At 42.0% G+C, this 21,092-nt stretch overlaps 1 protein-coding gene and 1 long non-coding RNA gene across 2 annotated transcripts in view; one reads left to right on the top strand and one right to left on the bottom strand.

Moving 5' to 3' along the window:
* Nucleotides 1-21,092, top strand: part of LOC121718035 (NACHT, LRR and PYD domains-containing protein 12-like) — a 1,225,568-nt gene that overhangs the window by 513,265 nt on the left and 691,211 nt on the right. The window contains exons 30-31 of the mRNA XM_042102784.1: nucleotides 4,337-4,432; nucleotides 6,331-6,371. Coding sequence (XP_041958718.1) covers nucleotides 4,337-4,432; nucleotides 6,331-6,371 — 137 coding nt within the window. The remainder of the gene's footprint in view (nucleotides 1-4,336; nucleotides 4,433-6,330; nucleotides 6,372-21,092) is intronic.
* On the bottom strand, nucleotides 8,768-14,754 carry LOC121718111. Its single transcript, XR_006033847.1, has 4 exons — nucleotides 14,641-14,754; nucleotides 14,242-14,407; nucleotides 12,456-12,502; nucleotides 8,768-8,845 (listed from the first exon to the last, which is right to left on the bottom strand). It is a non-coding gene; the product is annotated as an uncharacterized LOC121718111 (long non-coding RNA).

The following is a 21,092-nucleotide window of genomic DNA, read 5'->3' as shown; positions in this document are numbered from 1 at the left end:
GAGAAGGTGAGGCAGAGAGAACACAGGACAAAAGAGATGGACACTCAACTCTGAGTGTACACATCACTGCCCAGAATGTGATCTGACATTTTTCAACTCCAGTAAAACACCTCCTGTAACAGATGACTGCTTAGCTCAGGCGTAAGGGTCAGAGGTCATATTACTGTGCAGTCTTAAAAGTTAAATCACGCTCTGTCAAAAGTCTTCTCTGAATGGCTTCGGTTCTTAGCCCACAGACAAATCTGTCCCTAAGAGCTTCATCTAAATATCCAGAAAACTCACAGTATGTTGAAAGTTGTTTGAGTGCAACGATGTAATCGGCTACGCTTTCTCCGTCTTGCTGTTGTCTCGGAATCGCTCGGCGATCACCATTGGCTTTGGTTTGTAGTGGTCAGTCAGTGCTTTACTGAGCAGTTTGTATGACACGGTGCTAGGTTTGGTCGGGGACGTTAAGTTCTTCAATAACCGATATGCTTCTGCCCCAATCATGGATAAAAATGTACTGACCTTTTTGTCAGAAGGCACAGCATTCGCAATTATCCACTGGTCAAAGCGTTCAAGATATGATTCAAAATCTTCATCTGATTCCTTATATTCCCCAATGCTTCCACTTTGGAAAGACGCCATGAAGCTAGCAATAAAGCTAGCACAGCTAACTTCACTTCACCTGGTTATTTTCGTTCGTGACTTCTTCTGAAAGTGTATCCCCTATCACTAGACGTGAGCCGTTTTCTCTCCGTTGACAATCAATCCCATCCTCGTCGCCACTGTTATATCCGTGATATATAAAAATGAAGAAACGGAGGCCGTATGCAGGTTAGGTTGTTTACTGAATCAAACCGCTTGCAGAACTACACACAGTACCCTACTTTTCCATGTATATTCCATTCGCCAGTAGGGGGCGATCAATTACCAACAGGTAAATAACAGCGTGCAATGTTACGGAGGTGAAAAAAAGCAATCTTAGTGAGTGAATTGATATGAGGATCAAAGCTAAGGGTGGAGTCAAGCTGAATGCCAAGGTTTTTAACAACAGAGGTGGAGTGGACAGATGAGCCATCAATGTTGAGAGTGAGATGGGGAGATTTGGTGAGGATGCTTTTAGGGCCAATCAGCAGAATTTCGGTTTTGTCTGTGTTGAGGTTGAGAAAATTGTTTTGCATCCATAATTTTAAGTCAGAGACGCATTAAGTGAGGGAGCGTGGTGGGGGGTCAGAGGGAGAGGGAGTGGTAAGATAAAGTTGGATGTTATCTGCATAGCAGTGGAAGTTGAGACCGTGGCTGCGAATAATCTGGCCAAGAGGGAGGATGTATATGAGAAAGAGGAGGGGCCCAAGTACAGAACCCTGGGGGACACCACGAGTGACAGGGGACTTGGGGGACTGATGTGGACCAAGTGTTACAAACTGCTTTCTGTTGGTGAGGTATGACTGAAACCAATTGAGGGCTGTGCCAGAAACACCAATAGCAGACAGACGGGAGATTACAACATTGTGGTTGATGGTATCGAAAGCAGCACTAAGGTCAAGGAGAATGAGAATGTTAAGTGAACCAGAGTCAGCAGACAGGAGGAGGTCGTTAACTATGCGTAGAAGGGCAGTCTCTGTACTGTGACATGAGTGGAAGCCAGATTGAAAGGGCTCATACAGGTCGTGGTGGTTAAGAAAGGTGTGTAGTTGTGAGGCCACCACTCTTTCCAGTACCTTGGCCAGGAAGGGGAGGTTGGAGATAGGGCGGTAGTTTATTAGTGATGTGGGGTCGGAGTCAGGTTTTTTGAGAATGGGCCTATAAATACACAATATTTATAATAACACAGAGTAAGTAGATATGGGAAATCAAATACATAGTAACATCACAATTTCAAACTGTATAGCATGAAATCATTAAGAACACGTTCAAAATGTTCATAAGTTATCAAACTAAGCACATAGACCTACAGAAAGCATGACAAATTTAGTTCCTCATTTAAGCCATGAGGTTCAGGTGTGTTCAAGGGTAAATATCCAAAACGCCTCACTACATAAGAGTTTTTTGATCATGTCTCCGCCTCTGGAGGGTGTATTGATTTTTTCTATCCCCCAAAATTTCAATGAAGCTGGAGATCCATGATTTGCCTGCATATAATGTCTTGCCATTAGCCTAGAAATCTAGACGCACCCTAGCGGCGGCAAATTAATTTGCTCAGCCTGTACGTCTAGTATCAAACCATAGGGATTTCTATTGGCTGACGCCGTGGACGTCATCCAATCACAGTGCTCTATTTTGTTAGAGAGTCTTAAGGCGGGCTTAACAGGATAACGACAGTCCTGCGACGGTGAACAACAAGGAAGGTGGCTATGGCGAACGAAGAGTGGTTGTTTGAATCGGCGTTGGTGTCATCTTTGGAGGAGTTGGACTTGTGCTTTTCTTTGAAAGTTGAGCAACACAATGCACTTAAGTCATTCCTTTCGAAAAAGGATGTATTTGCCGTTTTGCCGACCGGATACAGATATGGTCGTAGCGCTGGCCTAGGCAGTTTGAAAGACAATTCTCTGCCCGCCACTTGGATTAAGCGAGGTGACTGGTTCGATTCCAGACTATACATTTCAATGATATAGGATGGCCCGCCAGGCTATCTTGCCATGGCATAAGTGGTATTTTTAGTGCGAATTGCTGTTTTGTGCTCTGATATTCTAATTTTTAATTGACATTTGGTCTGTCCAATGTATACCAGACCACATGGGCATTTTAATAAGTAAATTACATAAATAATAAAATAATCAATAGAATAAGATTTAGATTTAGATTTAGATAAGATTAAGATCCTTATGAGCTACTGTAGCACCCAAATAATCTCTCTGTTCTTTACATCAGTGATCCAGAGTGTAATGCTTTATTGTAGCAGAGTTTGGCTGAGTAGCCTTTTAGTCAAAGATAAGGCAAAACTATAATCAAATTATAATCTGTTCAAAGATCATTGGGCTACCTGTAGCACACCTCTTCCAGGAAGCCCACAACAAGAGCATGCTCAGGCTGGCCAGATATATTTCCATGGACACCTCACATGTTCTACACAGAGAGAATATTAGCTACTGCCCTCAAACAGGCGCTTTAGAGTTCTTTCTTTCAACTGCAATAGACTCAGATACTCTTGTATACATCAATCAATCCTTTTGTTAAACCATTAAGATCTAGTGCAATATCTATTCATGAATACCATTTATCCAAGTGTTGAAAGTTTGGATGTATTGACGTAGCCTCTTTGCAATATATGTACTGTATGCTTTGTCTTCTGTCATGCTTGATGTTTGTCTGTTGATACTGTCATGTGTGGCTAAGTTTCATGTTTGTCTGTTGATACTGTCATGTGTGTCTTTCGATGCTTTATGTCCTACATGCATGTCTACATGTCGGTCTATTGATGATATGTCTTACATGTATGTATTGTTTCTGTCCTCCTATCCTTAAATGAGCTGCCCAGGGATGCAAAAAGAATTTCAGCACAAACTGACAAATAATGTTGTATCGTATCATATTGTGTAGGTGCTCTATGCAAGTTTTCTGTCTAAAACTGGTATGCTGACTACCTAAAAGGCATGCAAAACACCAGCCAGAGCAATATTGGGAAGATAACTAACTGGTGTCTGGGGATATAGTCAGTAATGCTATGCTGCAAACGTTTTTCTTCAATTTTACATGGAACTGCAGAGTGGAGGGCTGGTGGGAACACGTATTTATTCATACCATATACACCTCAAAATTAATCTAACGATACCAATCCTACTTGCTTGTTAAAAAAACATAGGCTACTTTGAAATGTATTTAACATGTTGTGAAAAGAAACATACTATTTGTCAGCAGACACAGCCAGAAGGATTCTGTATTTCTCAACATTTGTATTGTTCTATTGTTCTGGACTTTAGGTACATAAACTCAGCAGATGAGGAGAAGAACCTGACTACAGCCCAGTGTTCAGCTCTGGCTTATCTGCTGCTGATGTCAGCTGAGGACTTGGAGGAGTTTGATCTGAGGAAATATCTGAAATCAGACAAAGGGCTACTCAGAATGCTTCCTGTTGTCAAAGTCTCAAGAAGACTTTGGTGTGTATAGCCTTGGTATTTCAAATTACTATGATGATTTAAAAAAAAAACTGATATACTGGCTGAGGGACATGGCGGTATTTCAACAGTTGTTTCAGTGTGTATAAAACTGAATAAACATGTTATGTATGTTTTGATTGTGTGTACAACTGACACGTTTATTCTTGATTTTAAAACAGGCTAAATTGGTGTCACCTCTCCAAGGTGAGCTGTCAGCTGTTGGCATCAGTGCTGCAAATGACCCCTTCCCATCTGAGGGAACTGGACATGAGTGACAATGACCTGCAGGATGAAGGAGTGGAGCTGCTCTCTGTGGGACTAAAAGATCAACAATGCAAACTGGAGACACTGAGGTAAGTTATTGAATGTAATGCTTCAATATATTATTTTACCCAACAATTTGATTTTAGCAAGAAATCAGCTTGTGGGGCAGCTGTGGCCTACTGGTTAGCGCTTCGGACTTGTTACAGAGGGTTGCCGGTTCGAACCCCGACCAGTAGGCATGGCTGAAGTGCCCTTGAGCAAGGCACCTAACCCCTCACTGCTCCCCGAGCGCCGCTGTTGTTGCAGGCAGCTCACTGTGCCGGGATTAGTGTGTGCTTCACCTCACTGTGTGCTGAGTGTGTTTCACTAATTCATGGATTGGAATAAATGCAGAGACCAAGTTTCCCTAATGGGATCAAAAGAGTATATATACTTACTTATACTTACTAAATACCCATGGCAATGGCTGATGACTGTGTGATTCTCCTTTCTTTCATCCACAAACATAAATAATATATTAAGTGTTTGAATAGATAGATAGATAGATAGATAAATATATAGATAGATAGATAGATAGATAGATGTCCCAAAGGAATAATAATGTCCCACACATCGCTCCCTGTTCCATAGCAAAAGAAGGGGACACAACAACACACAGCTAAATCAGCAACGCATGCACAGCCTACATTCTATCTCCACATGTGACATAAAAACCACAGAACTGAGGTGGAATACATGTGGCTAATTTAAAGGTTTACTATGCAGGTTTAGGTATTTTTGGCAAGTGTAGAGCTCCCTCTAGAGTCGTGATGTATTTATATGTTACTCTGCTATTGTAAATAGCAAACTTCTTGCAACATATCCCCCTGTACACAATGCAAATGCTTTTGTTCTAGATTAACAACAGGCAAAAACTATCTTTAAAGAGCTATATTTACTGACAAGGTAATCCCCCAGACGATTCTCGCGAGTTTTGGCGGGGCGCTACTCTTGGAAGTTGCATGGCTGGTTTTCTCGGTAGGGACTCGCTACGTCTATGCTGTATAGCTATTCTAGGTGAACGATTTGCCTATTACACGTTTGTTTACCATCAAATTGGCTTTGTAAAGGTGAAAATCTTGCATAGTGTGCCTTTAATCATCAGGCGCAGGTGCATCAACAGCGAAGCATCCTGGAAACCGGGGAGTGGATACCGGGGGTGGGGGGTGGGGGGGGGGGGTGGTTGGGGACATGGCCTGCACTGGGTGGCAGGTAGCAGGGAGGGAAGAGCTGGTTTAAAGGGAGCCGGGTTGGTGATGGAGAACAGTAGTGAAGAAGCTGTGCATGTGGTGTTCCTTTTCCGATCACACTCTGCACTCACATATTCAGTCCCTGCCTTAGCTGACTATTGTTAGCGGTGGCAGAAGTTACAACCAACACAGATTCATAGTGGCAGCAAAACCAGTCCAGCGTCTCACGCCACAACAATCTGCCCCCAGTGCCCTTTCTTCTCCACACTGAACATCACCTCTCAGTTAGGTCTGGTCAAGGTACACGTACCTGCTGCCATACCACTGTTCAGCACACACTGTACCCACAGTACATTGCAATTGCACACAGCATGAGCAAGAAAGGCTTAACAAGTGAAATTCAAAAGCAACTCTTCAGAAATTATATGTCAGTCTGTTCTTCTCCTTTACTCTCTTTGGCTCATCAGCTGTGAATATATACAGTTGTGTCCAGAGCCATATAAAGGTACCTTTATATGGCTCTGGTTGTGTCCTCTTTTAAAGAAGGGAAGGGATACAACTTTAATCTCCATTTAAAAAATTGAACCCTTTAGAATTGACAAGGTGTGTTGGATCCTGAATATTTTTGTAATGTGCTTTCATACTTTTAGACACAATCACAACATTTATCGTATGGCAAAAATGAGAGGCAATATCAGAGCTTTGCAAAAAGATGCGTACATGTATTCATGGAAGTTCAACAAGTATTTTCTATACAGGCTAAATCACTGCAACCTCTCCAAGACAAGCTGTAAAATCATGACATCAGTGATACAAAGTAGTGTTAATTTTGTCACCTATTTTTAATTTAGTCTTAGTCTTAGTCTTGTGACGAAATGTCCTTTTTAGTCTTTGTCATATTTAGTCATTCAAATATCATTTTTGTTAGTCAAGTTTTAGTCGACTAAAAGTCTCGTCATTTTAGTCTAGTTTTAGTCAAAAGAAAACTAAAGGTATCTTAGTCTTAGTCAGTTTTAGTCAACACATTTTAGTCTTTTTTTATAACAAATTATTTCTGATTACCATTTGAGTCAAATAGTGTTTCACACATCTCAATTTTCCAACAGTATTGTGTGTCCACAGGGCTACTCGTCTGTTATAATTACTCATTCAGATTTTTTGTCAGTCAGTATGTTTACATGCACAGGTAAGTCGAGCTACAGTTATAGCTCGGCTGGGATTTGACCATAGACAGTAAAAGATTTGACTGGACCACTGTCATATTCGTAGACCAGTGTTTCTCAAAGTGTGGTCCGGGAATCACTGGTGGTCCGCAAGCTATCCCAAGTGGTCCGCAAGCAGACGTGGTAAAATATAATATAGATGAGTTGTTTGCAACATTGAACCAACTTGTATGTAAAAACAGTTCTGCAACACTGTCTATGTAAGATATGCCAGTTTAAATCATACAGTATGAATCCACACAATAAGCAAAGTGCAAAGACAATAAGCAAGGTGGTTCAGTGAGTAGGCCTATAGTGTAGACTAATTATAGGCTACTGTTGAAGTAGGTCTAATCTTTTTTTTTTTTTTAGCTAGGGTTAGTTAAGTGGTCCTGAAACTGAAAAAGTTTGAGAAACACTGTCGTAGACCAAAGTATTAATGTTTTACTCCGCCTCGCTAGGTGGCGATATGCGCCCAAACACAACACATTCCCCAAACAGACTCTCCATCTTAGCCATAGCTAACTTGCTAGCGAACTTTCCATATTAGCTTACTTGCTAGCAAACTTTGCATCATCAGTCTAACTGGTTAAATAGTTGACATTACATGATGAACATTTTCGTATGGACATTCTGGTGGATGTTAATTTGTATGAGAGAAGCTTCAACTTCTGGGTATGTAGCATTGTGGCATAAAGCTTAGGTAGTTATTTGGCTAACTCTGGCAGAAATCTCCAGTGTTCTTGTTCCATGTAGTTTCGTGTTGCAGCCACAGGGTTGCAGCAACAGCACGTAGACTAGCCTACAGGAAAGCTGTTGCGTATGAACTCATTCGGAATATTTTGAAAACGTAACAGCTAGATATTCTGTCTTCTCATTTTGTAGACGAAAATGAAGAGATTTTATCTTAGTTCTTATTTCATGCAAAACATTTTAGTCTCGTCTTTTTTTGTCAACAATAATTCATCTTAAGATAGTCTTAGTCAGTGTTTCAGGACATTACTGCCGTCTCGTCATCGTCTCGTCTTAGTCATGAAAAAAAAGGTCGTTGACGAACATATTTCCTCTCGTCTCGTCTGACGAAATTAACACTACGAGATATTCACAGAAAACTGTGTCTGCCCTACCCTCCTTTCGGGGGGTCCAGTCCAGCGGGGGGGCTACAGATCAAAACGAAAAACGATGGTTCCATGCTATCCATATGGGGTTACATGCCCACCAAGTTTCGTCTACCCCAGTCTTTCAGTGTCCCGGGAATCATTGACGGAAATTTGGGCATGCGAAAAAGAAAGAAAAAAAAAAGAAAAAAAAATCTGACTAAACCTATATGCTACCTATATATATAGCTTCGCTGCGCGGCGGTCATAATAAAATGATAAACAATTTTTACTTGTTAAACTGTTCCATGATAATCACATATATTTTCATCGAAATACCAGAGTGTGTATTCATTATCCTTGTTTTCCATCAAGGCACAGTTGTGTATGAACAGTAATTTGTCTCTGCAGACTTTGGTGTTCCTGTATGTTTAGGACATCATGTGATCTGGCACAGGGACACTGATGAGCAGGAATAAACTCTAAACCCAGGATAGAGGGGCTCCGTGAATGTGGAGTGGAACGTGTGCAGGTGGGTGAGTGTGTCAGAGGAGAGGCTGTAGAAGGACAGAGTGCCTGCTGGCCAATCCAAGTACACTCCAACTCTGCTGGAGTGGGAGGAGGGGGCAGGTATGTGAGTCACCTTCTTATTGTGCCAGGCAGTGTACTGTAACCAGAGCACTTCAGACTCCAGGACTTGTCATTACCTCCAAACCCACAGGCAGCACTCTCCCCTTTCCTCTGGATGCTTTTATAGGCCACCGATATATTAACCTCATCACCACTCCACTCAGCCTCCCAGTAGCAGCGTCCAGACAGACCCTCTCTACACAGCAACTGAGAGTAGTAGTCAAATCTCTCTGGGTGGTCAGGATATGGCTGACACTGACTCACACATGTCACCTTTCTGTTCTCCTCAGGGAGAGATAGACGTTTGTGTGCTGTGTTTGGGTCCAGCGTGAGCTCACATGCATCTGCACACAAGAAGAGAGGATAGAACACCCTCATCAGAACAGGGGGAAGGAAAGGGCTTTTTCAAACACAAACATGCACATGCACACTCACACTTGACCACATACACTGTCACACGCATATTGAAACACACACTCTGCTCTGTATGTGTGTGAGTGTGTGTGTGTGTGTGTGTGTGTGTGTGTAATGTATCAGACTTCCTGTGCATCATTCTGAAATCTTGGAAACATAAGAGGTTGTGTGTGTGTGTGTGTGTGTGCGTGTGCGTGCGTGCGTGTGTGTGTGTGTGTGTGTGTGTAAGGGCAGCTGTAGGAATAAATGTTATGTTATTCCCATCTAAATCAGAAAATCAGAATCAGAATCAGCTTTATTGGCCAGGTTTGCGTAAACAAACAAGTAATTTGACTTACAGTAGGTTAATCTTTGCTCTCAAAGCAAACACTCACTTAACATAAAAGAATAAATAAATCAACAAGAATAAAATAATAAAAACAGAACAGTAAGAATAGAATGAAGGGCAGTAGAATATGGCTATGTGTGTAAGGGCAGCTGTAGGAATAAATGTTATGTTATTCCCATCTAAATAAGAAAATCAGAATCAGAATCAGCTTTATTGGCCAGGTTTGCGTAAACAAACAAGTAATTTGACTTACAGTAGGTTAATCTTTGCTCTCAAAGCAAACACTCACTTAACATAAAAGAATAAATAAATCAACAAGAATAAAATAATAAAAACAGAACAGTAAGAATAGAATAAAGGGCAGTAGAATATGGCTATGTATAAGAATAAATACAGTATGTACATTTGCAAATTAATAGACACTGTGGGTGGAATAGGGTAATGCAATTGTCTGGGGGGGGGGGGGGGGGGGGGGGGCGGCAAGATGCAATATACAATTGAAAAGAGGGTGGGAATAGTGCAATATCAGTATAGACTGAGGATTAAGATTAAAAATAAATATAGGCAGAAGATTGAAATACACATGAGGTAGATGAGCAGAACACAGAACAGTGTTGATTGACTTTGTTCAGTGTAAGGGTGGGGGCTGTTTCTGAGTGTTCAACAAAATGACTGCTTTGGGGGAAGAAGCTGTCTTTGTGTCGGCTGGTTTTAGCGAACACTGCCCTGTATCGTCTACCAGAGGGAAGGAGGCTGAACAGTTTGTGTGACCAGGATGTGAGGGGTCTGTAGAGATTTTTGCTGCCCTTTTCCTAACCCTTGATTGGTACAGGTCCTGGATGGAGGGAAGGTCAGCTCCAATGATCCTCTCTGCAGCCCTAATTGTCTGTTGCTGTCTGGCCCTGTCCCATTCAGGCCCTGTCCCACATCAGACAGTGATGGAGGTGCAGATGACAGACTGAATGATGGCTGAGTAGAAAGTGGTCAGCAGCTCCTTAGGAAGATTAAACTTCCTTAGCTGTCTGAGGAAGTATATCCTCTGCTGGGCCTTTTTCTGAATGTTGTCAATGTGGAGGGACCATTTTAGGTCCTGTGAAATGGTTGATCCCAGGAACCTAAAGGAGTCCACATTGGACACTGTGTTGTTCTAAATGGCGGGGGGTTGAAGGGGGACTTCTCCTGAAGTCCACTGTCATCTCTACAGTCTTCTTGGGGTTAAGCTCCAGGTGGTTCTGACTGCACCAATGGAACAGCTGTTCTACCTCCTGCCTGTAAGCAGACTCATCACCATCCTGGATCAAACCAATGAGGGTGATTTCATCTACAAACTTCAGGAGTTTTACAGATGGGCCCTTTGAGGTGCAGTCATTAGTGTAGAGGGAGAAGAGTAGTGGGGAAAGGACACACCCCTGTGGGGCACCTGTACTGATGGACCGGGTCTTGGATGAGATGCTCCCCAGTCTGACATGCTGCTGAACGTCAGTCAGAAAGCTGGTGATCCACTGACATGTAGAGGCAGGCACTGAGAACTATGTGAGCTTCTGATGTAGGAGTTCAGGCATGATGGTATTGATCGCTGTGCTGAAGTCCACAAACTGTGAGAACTGGGTGAGCTTCTGATGTAGGAGTCCAGGCATGATGGTGTTGAACGCCGAGCTGAAGTCCACAAACACGATCCTAGCATACGTCATTGTCATGGGACAAATTGCAGTCCCATATTGACGACATCATCCGCCGACCTGTGTCATGGTGAAGGTGCAAAAAGCAGTCCAACAGTAGTCCAACAGCGCAACAGTGCAAGAATAATGTCTAGAGACCAGCATAAATAATATGGACAAATAAGAAAGTAATGTATAATGTAGACAAGGTAATATAAAAACTATGTCAGTGCAAGAATAGGTTGAGGTAATAGGGTTAAAGCGATCCAGTGTTGTAGCAGAAGCCATTGGTCATGTGTGCTAATTTAGCATGAAAAACAGTGTAGCAGTAAAACAGTAGTAAGACATTAGGCTGTGGACAGTAGTAAAACAGTAGTGGGCAGTCAGTACTCAAACATGGAGAGAGTGGAGAGGCAGACAGACTATGCAGAGAAGTCCATCTCTCCTTTTCCCTTAAGTGAAGCATTGAACAGTTCAATGGCCCTGGGGACAAATGACTTCCTCAGCCTTTCAGTTGTGCATGGCAGTGAGCGAAGTCTCCAGCTGATCAAGCTCTTTTGCTTTATAATAGTGCTGTGGAGTGGATGACATTCATTCATCATCCAAGATGTTGATCAGTTTGCTCAGGGTCCTTTTATCTGATATTGAAGTGATGCACTCCAGTTCGGCTCCCACGACAGAGCCAGCTTTCCTTACTAGCCTGTCTATATGGAGTGAATATAGCCTATAGTATTGAGAATGGTCTCTCTCCTCATAGCCGCGTAGCCCTGATGGTACGCACAGTGCATACGGCAGTCCACCTGCAGGCGCCACTGTGTGTGTGTGTGTGTGTGTGTGTGTGTGTGTTTGTGTGTATGTGTGTGTGTGTGTGGCCTTAGGTATTTCATTCCTTGTTTATCATCCCTGAATCATGGAAATAGTCTATATTTGGTGTGTATGTGTCCAAAGTGACCGTGATACAATTCTTTAACCAATCCCTGCCATGTGATGTCATCAATGTGAACCTTCTACTTCACCCACTGCTATTTTCAAATTTCTCTCAAGAAACAACCAACGGGTCACCATATCTTATCTTAATACAGGTAAGTCATTGCATAGTTCCATCTAAAATAGCTAAAGATAATAAATACTAAATAATAACTAGAATGACATCACATGGCAATGATTGGTTAAAAAGTTGTTGCTTCCATCCCAGGGCCACAGCCAGCTACCAAGCCAAAGGTGCTTACTGCCAGGATCATGCATTCCAATGGATGAACTAGACTACATGTTTTCTTAACAAAGTTTGGGTGGAATTCATAGGGATGACTAAATCTAGCATTCCTATGGGTGCACTAGTGAAAGGGCCAGACACTGCTCAAGGATCATACTGTATGTAAAGCTAAACCTATGAACAAACACAGACTCTTTCTATTTGTCACACATACACTTCCACACCCACACATATTGTACAGACAAACCCACACACACACACTTATTGTTTCTACATATTCCGAATCAAACGTACAGTAATTGTTTTTTTTTTTTACAAAAAGAAAAAAAAGAATCACTCACATTTTCTCGGTCCTGGTTTAAACCTGTTATTTTCTCCGTCTTCTTACCTTAACAAGGATCCAAGAAATACAGTTGAGGCTAAATACTTAAAATAAAAGATAAAATATTCCTGTATCATTGTAAGCTAAATTGTGTCGTTTTTTACAATGTAGCACAGAAGTGCTTTTCAAACTCCAAGAGTTGGTTTGAAGCAGAAAGGACCACTAAATATGAATATATCTATCTTAAAGACAAAACAAAACCTTGAATTTCCCCTAGGGGATCAATAAAGTATATCTCTATATATCTATCTATCTATGTGAGATTGCCTTTCAAACACTGACTGAGAAACTAATGTAGGCATACAGAAAAAAACACCCAGACTCCCTCACTAATACTCCCTAAATACAGGCAATATATCAAGTGTCCTACCAGGGACAAAACACACTAGTTCACTGCTACACAGATTTAAAAGAAGTCTATAGCACTGTCTCCTGTGCAGCTCTAGAACTCTCCGACCACTGTCTGAGTCATCTCATCCCAACCTACAGGCAGAAATTAATAATTTTCTAAACCTGTGGCAAGGACTGTGAAGTGGACAAGGGAGTGAAAGCTGGAGTTACAGGCCTCCTTTGATTGCACTGACTGGGGCATTTTTGAACCTGCTGAACTCACTGACACTGATATCAGTTTTTGTGAAGACATTTGTGTGCAAACAAAGGCCTTTTGCACATACAGTAACAGCAAACCATGGTTAATTCCTAATGTCAGGAAGCTGCGCCAAATCAAGGAGGAGGCCTACAGAAGTGGGACAAGCTGACAAAGGAGATCAGGATAGCCAAAAAAAACTACCGAGAAACTGAAAAATAGCCTCTCAGTGACCCTGCATCAGTTTGGAGACTGCACATCACATCACTGACTAAAGGACACCACCCTCCCTCCCTGTAGAAAGCCCCAGTCTAGTTGATGACCTGAATAACTTTGAAAAACACCATTCACACACCCCTAAGGATCTGTGTGTCGCTCTTTCAAAAGCAGAAGATCAAGAAAGCTCCAGGACCTGCTGGTGCCCCCCCCCCCCCCCCCCCTCCTGCCTGTGAGTCTGTGCAGAACAGCTGGCGCCCATCTTCACCCAGATCTTTAACTGGTCTCTGGAGCTGTGTGAAGTACCCTCCTGCTTCAGATGCTCCACCATCATTCCAGTCCCCAAGAAATCCTCCATCACAGGATTAAATAACTTCAGGCCCGTCGCCCTGACGTCTGTGGTCATGAAATCCTTTGAGAGACTGGTGTTGACCCACCTAAAATCCCTAACAGGACCCACCCAAACAGGTCAGTGGATGATGCAGTCAATATGGGACCGCACTAAATCCTGCACAACCTCAACTCCCCAGGTTCATGTTTGTGGACTTGTAGCTCGGTGTTTAAAACAATCATCCCAGAACTCCTCTATCAGAAGCTCACCCAGCTCACAGTGCCTGCCTCCATCCGTCAGTGGATCAACAGCTTCCTGACAGACAAACAGCAGCAGGTTAGACTGGAGAGCATCATATCCAAAACCCGGTCCATTAGCACTGGCTCTCCCCAGGTGTGTGTCCTCTCCCCGCTGCTCTTCTCCTTCTACACTAATGACTGCACCTCGGGGGACCCTTCTCTGAAACTCCTGAAGCTTGCAGACAATACCACTGTCATAGGTTTGATCCAAGACGGTGACGAGTCTGCCAAAGCTTTTATGGCATTGAGATATAAACCCCAAGTTTGGCGGCGATGTCATCTAAGATTAAAATGTTAAACACCAAGTACTCACCTGAAAGTCTCTAGTTTACAGCTGGGATCATTCAGTATGTCTGTGAGCTCTTTGACACCTGAGTCTCCTGGGTGATTGTAGTTCATCTCCAGCTCTTTCAGGTAGGAAGGGTTTGATTTGAGGACAGAGGACAAGAAAGAACAGCCCTTCTGGGTGATCAGACAGCCTACAAAACAAGATTTCTCCTAAATATTAGAGATGGAAAGTGTATCAAAGTTCATATTCAGATTTAGTACTTCATACATACAGTATAGACAAACAGACAAATTCAGTCATTTTAATTATTAAAATACATGACGGATAGAGGGTTTTAACTTGCGGATGGGCAATCTATGGGCATTTCTTGCTGAAATAAATGGTAGTAAAATAATATAATGCATTACATTCCTTATCACTGACCTCAGTGTCTCCAGCTTACATTGTGGATCTCTTAGTCCCACACAGAGCAGCTCCACTCCTTCATTGTGCAGGGCATTGTCACTCATGTCCAGTTCTCTCAGATAGCAAGGTGTTCTTTGTTCTCGAAAACCGTGGGGTTTAGGAGGACCATTTCTTTTGTATGTTGATCTCAAGGGGCCATGTCTACCCATTCCATAACCACTCATTTCATGTATAGCGCCACCTAGTTAAACACAAAAAAGTAAAAATGAGGTGTTGTAATTGAAGGTATCTGTGACCTAACATAGTCAAAACTGCACAAAATTGGAAGTGTAGGATCATTATGACACCCTCTGTATGCACACCAAGTTTTGTGGAATTCCGTTCATGGGGGCCACACAATAAATTAATTTATGTTACTATACACCAACTGGCCTGTAGGTGGCCGGAGACAGGCCGGAGACGAGAACCGTAGGGCCTAGGAGGTCCACCTTTTTTTATATATGTTGGTCTTAAGGGGGCATGTCAACCCATCCCATTACCACTTATTTCATGTATAGCGCCACCTAGTTAAAAATTAAAAAGCAAAAAATTAGGTGTTTTCATCACCACAATATCTCTGGCTGACAAGGTCAAAACTGCACAAAATTAAAAGTGTAGGATCATTATGACACCCTCTGAATGCATGCCACGTTTTGTGTACTTTCGTTCATGGGGGGCCTTACAATAAAATAATTGATGTGTACATTTAGTGACGTAGACCAACAAGGATTCCCGGGACACTGAAAGACCGGGGTACACGAAACTTGTACCACATGGATAGCATGGAACCGTCATTTTTCGTTTTGATCTGTAGCCCCCCTGCTGGACTGGACCCCCCGAATGGAGGGTAGGGCAGACACAGTTCTCTGTGAATATCTTGAGAACTGTAGGGCCTAGGATGACCATTTTTTTCCGTATGTTTGCCTCCAGGGGTCATGTTAACCCATTTCATGTGCACACATGTGCACAAACAGATACACACACACACACACACACATTCACAGTAATCATACGTATGACACATACTCACAGAGCAGTGGTGACAATTGGTAACAGCTCACCCAATGCTTTTACTATGCAGTCTTTTAGCTCAGTCACTAGCTATGTAATGCAGCAGAGGCTGTAGTTTATTCCTTCATACTTTGTATTTACAAAATTTACAGTGTCAGACAGTCGGATTGTAAAGTGATTTTATTTGAACAGGCTATACTAGCTTAATGCTAAATATTATTTTGTATTTAGTTTCACAGATTCAGTGGTTACCTGTATCAATGCCCTTATATACAAGTAAAGAGTCAACTTTACTTCCACGTCTGGGTTTTCATTCAACACTACTGACTGTTGCTATCTGTCAAATCGTGCAAAATATACATGCACGCTGGAGGACAGAATACCTGGGCTCTAGTGATAGCAACTTAGCCTAATAGTGCACGGGTATTGTGTTTTTGATTTTCCCTGTTTAGACTAGAACAATACCCGTACTTAGTTGAGCATAAGATATTGTTGCTAATATTATTATTTGTGGTTTAACGCTTAGGTTAGAAGATTGTAGGTTCAACAAGCTAAATCTCTGGGTAGTGTGGTTAGTTTCTTATGAGTGTAACGTTAGCTACACCAGGCACGTAACTGAAGCATTCCGTTCGCGTTATGTACTGCATCAATTAGCTTCCAATAGGCCTAATCAATGGAAGTAGCTACACCTGGCGTGTTAGTGGCCTGTAGGCTACGTTCGGGAAAATAGACCATTCCTCTAATGGATTTTACCAAAGCCCTTCCTAGACACTCTCTGATTTTACACGTCGAGAACAGAACACTTCAGTTACGTGCCTGGTGTAGCTTCCTGTAATATAGGCTAGCCTAAGCCTAGCTTGTACCCTTTTCATGCATGCTAACGTGAAGAATATGAACATGCTATTTTGTAACAGACGTTAGGTGGAAAAGTTTGTTTGTACTTACAGCCTGTGAGCTGGTGGTCGATCGTCATGACGGTACAGAACCAGGTTTTCAGAACATCGATGCAAAACCACTTTCTAACTGTAGGCAGTGAGTGTGGTCGAAATGATTTGAACACAGAACTAATGTTGCACTACTTCGGTGGTGGTGTTCCAATGATAAATCCGAACCATTTCTTCCTCAACTCTTGTTTCTAAGGCAAGACATGCAACATTGATGTGTTATTGCCACAAATAACACAGGCAGGATTTTTTTCCGCCATGTTAGCAACTTGCTGTTAGCTCCTACTCCTACTTCGCTTGTTTTTCCGTGTATTTTCTTTCATTGGCTAATGCGGGCAATGGGGGTAGAAGATCATTTTCACATGCAGCATGCATATGCAATGCAACTTGAAGTGAGCTATAGTATTTCGAAAGTAAGAAGTATTAAACGGTTTCTCAGTGAATGAGACCTTTTAAGCCTCATTGTATCGACATTGGTTGCAGTTCCATTAGAATTCCACTGGGGGTGATCGCGGGCGAGTGCAGGTTGAATGGGGGTCTATGGAGCTAGATGGCTAAATATATCTCTTTCACCTGCTTGTCGTGGAAGAATCGAAGATTTTATTGTAGTTTATGCAAGTTCAATATAGATTTTAGATCTAAAGTTGAATGAACGAGTACTTATGTCCTTTTCATTTCTTACAGGTTGGGTCGTTGTTGTCACGCTAGCATTGTGCTAATGAATGACATCATTGACATATTTGAAAGGCTTTTTAGACTTACGTGACTTCAAAAAATATAACAATCAACAGTGTGTATTTTCTTTGCCTCTCCTAGCGAATGCAACATTCAAATTACTACTCAAAAAATTATATCCAGAGAAAAGTGGATATTGAGGGGTAAAGCTCCATAGACCTCAATGCACTGTCCACTTGCCTGCGAGCGCCCTCAAGTGGAATCTGAGGAGGAACTGCAACCAGTCCAGAAACCGGAAGTAACCAGACAGTGCCAATTCTCTTCCTATTAGACATTCTCTGGTATGTCTTGGATACTTATTTTTGGCAAAAAGGGCAATAGGTCAAGATAAGATCAAATAAATAAGTTGGTTGGCAAATAAAAGTGATGTAGAAACAATCTCCCCATTGTTACCATTGCCAACTTACAATATAATATTCCAGCTACATAGCAACAAAAGACTTTAGTGTAGCAATAAATAAATACTTTAAGTGCAGATAAAATACAAAATACCACATTTCTGTTGTGCATCTCATAATGCCATAGGCCTAATGCACATGAATGAAGCCTAACATATGGGCCTGGGGTGATGAGTTTGGCACATGTATGTGTAGGCCTAATACATTAATAGGCCTATCTATTACCTCACAACCAAAATGGAATGAAAAGCCCTTTAAGAACCATGAGGCCTACACAAAGAACCATCCACTGTAGTGAAGAACCATCCACTGGAATAAATGGTAGAAAATGGTTCTTTAAAGTGTTATGTTGAAAGTAATGAAAGCACAGGAGGCCGACGTATTCACTATAACTCATTTATATAGCATTCAACATGGTAGCACATACACTCTACATCTGAACTCACACTTCTTCATTTCTCCAGGCTATATCAGAACCCCATAATGCTACATTACACTGACACCTAGTGGTGTGGTTCCAAGTGCAGACACAACATCCCCCCACAACGTAAACAATACTTCCTATGTAAAGTACAGTACAAAATATCATTCCTGTATGAGCCTGAACGGATAAGGCCTTTAACAAAACCTAAAATAGAGACCTAAGGAACTCATGGCTTGTAACGCTATATCACTGGACCTATTATTTAACTGTAGGCTATTGTAACAAAGTGAGCGTCAAAGATTTAAGCTCTAGCATTACTTGGAAAGGATATGACGCAGTCCTGATTTCTTGCATCTTAAGTTTTATAGTCTTTCAACCAGTCAGGAGGTCTCCGTTCTCTGGCTGGATGTGCTCGATCGTTCTTGTCTCTCTCAGGTGCGCAGTCTTCAGCTGTTCCATTCCTAGGCTGATCTGCAGGGGTCACCGCTGTGTCAGGTGCTTGAGTGCACTGATCTGCAGATGTCACGGCTGCGTCTGGTACGTGAGTGAGGTGAGAGGAATGCCAGAGTTTCCCATCAGACAAGCCGTATGTGCAGGGACCCACCTGCTTTTGAATTTCAACTGGATCTGTGAATCTGGGATGTCCTTTGGGAACATGAGTCTGTTTCCTCACTCTTACTTTGTCCCCTACTTTAAAAGCAGGAGTGCGCGCTCCCCTCTTCTTGTCACAATATGCCTTAGATTTGCGGGTGGACACACGATGGCGTACTTCAGCATCACGGCTTTCACATGTTGGCAATGGCAGTATAGCAAGTTTGGTTCTCATTTTGCAACCAAACAGTACTTCAAAAGGTGAAACACCCGTCATGGCATGAGGAGTCGCTCGGTAAGTCTGGAGGAATTCTGTCATCGCCTGTTTCCATGGAGCAGCTTGGACGATGGCAGCTTGTACACAGCTTTTAAGAACTCGATTGAATCTTTCTACAGCTCCGTTAGATGCGGGGTGATACACAGACACTTTGATCTGTGCAATGTTGCGTTCCTTCAGGAATGTAGAAAGCGCAGTGGAAGTCAGTTGTGGCCCATTGTCTGTCACTACACATTCAGGGTTGCCGTAACGACTGAAGGTCGTAGTGAGAAAGCCGATTAAAGCCCCACTAGTAATAGACGATGTAAATGCCACTTCAGGCCATTTTGAATAGTAATCAGTAATAGCAATGGCATACCTACAGTCCCAGTTAGCCGTTTCAAATGGTCCTACTATGTCAAGGCCTAACTTTGTCCACGGGGCTGCAGGAAGAGGAACTGGCTGTAGTGGTGCAGCGAAGGTCTTTGCTGTGCGATCTACGCTTTGGCAGAGTGTGCAGGCTGAGATGTAAGACTGGGCTATTGCATCCATTCCAGGAAACCAATACAACTCACGCAGACGTTGTTTTGTTCTTACTATGCCCTGGTGGTTCTCATGCGCTAGCACAACTAGTGTTTTCCTTAAAGCTATGGGCACCACTAAGCGTGACACACAAAGCACTAAATTTCCATGTACACTCAGTTCATTGCGCATTTTGAAGTATGGCTGAAGCTCCACACTCAAAGGTTTCGGAGAGGCAGGCCATCCTTTTTGAATTTGTGTGCGTAAATCAGAGAGCTCTGCACACAACGCAGAAGCCGACTCAAACTCGGAAGGTGTAATGGCAGCTTGTGCTGTGGAGAGCAGTGCGACCAACTCAGGCTCAGTCTCAGGTTCGCATGCAGCAGCAATTGGTAAAGGCAGTCTAGACAGACAGTCTGCAGTTTGGTTCTGTGTGCAGGCACGGTAGACTACGTCATAATTGAAACACAGTAATCGTGCTGACCATCTGGCGATGCGCATTCCAGCTCTATCAGCCCCTTTTGTGCACAGAAGAGTAGTGAGGGCCTGATGGTCAGTGCGCAGAGTGAACCTGTGCCCCCACAGGTACGTCCTCCACTTCTCAACAGCCCAAACTCAAGCCAAGGCCTCTTTCTCGACGGTTGCATATTTTCTTTCAGTCTGTGTAAGAGTTTGTGCTGCAAATGCAACTGTGCGTTCAGTGTGTTTAGGGTGAATCTGTGTGAAGGCGGCGCCTATGCCATAGTCAGAGGCATCAGTGGAAATGATGCCTGGAAGAGCAGGATCATATAGAGCTAGTATATATATATAGCATATAGAGCTAGTATATATATAGCATATAGAGCTAGTGTATATATATAGCATATAGAGCTAGTATATATATATAGCATATAGAGCTAGTATAGCATATAGAGCTAGTATATATATAGCATATAGAGCTAGTGTATATATAGCATATAGAGCTAGTATATATATAGCATATAGAGCTAGTGTGTATATAGCATATAGAGCTAGTATATATAGAGCTAGTGTATATATAGCATATAGAGCTAGTATATATAGAGCTAGTGTATATATAGCATATAGAGCTAGTATATATAGAGCTAGTATATATATAGCATATAGAGCTAGTATATATAGAGCTAGTGTATATATAGCATATAGAGCTAGTATATATAGAGCTAGTATATATATAGCATATAGAGCTAGTATATATATAGCATATAGAGCTAGTATATATATATATAGCATATAGAGCTAGTATATATATAGCATATAGAGCTAGTATATATATAATAGAGCTAGTATATATATAGCATATAGAGCTAGTATATATATATAGCATATAGAGCTAGTGTATATATAGCATATAGAGCTAGTATATATATATAGCATATAGAGCTAGTGTATATATAGCATATAGAGCTAGTATATATATATAGCATATAGAGCTAGTGTATATATAGCATATAGAACTAGTATATATATATATAGCATATAGAGCTAGTGTATATATAGCATATAGAGCTAGTATATATATAGCATATAGA

This window comes from Alosa sapidissima, chromosome 9, assembly GCF_018492685.1.
Source record: "Alosa sapidissima isolate fAloSap1 chromosome 9, fAloSap1.pri, whole genome shotgun sequence".
Classification (NCBI taxonomy): Eukaryota; Metazoa; Chordata; class Actinopteri; order Clupeiformes; family Clupeidae; genus Alosa; species Alosa sapidissima.
The sequence above is the reverse complement of the archived record's forward strand: the minus strand, read 5'-3'. Positions and strand labels throughout refer to the sequence as shown.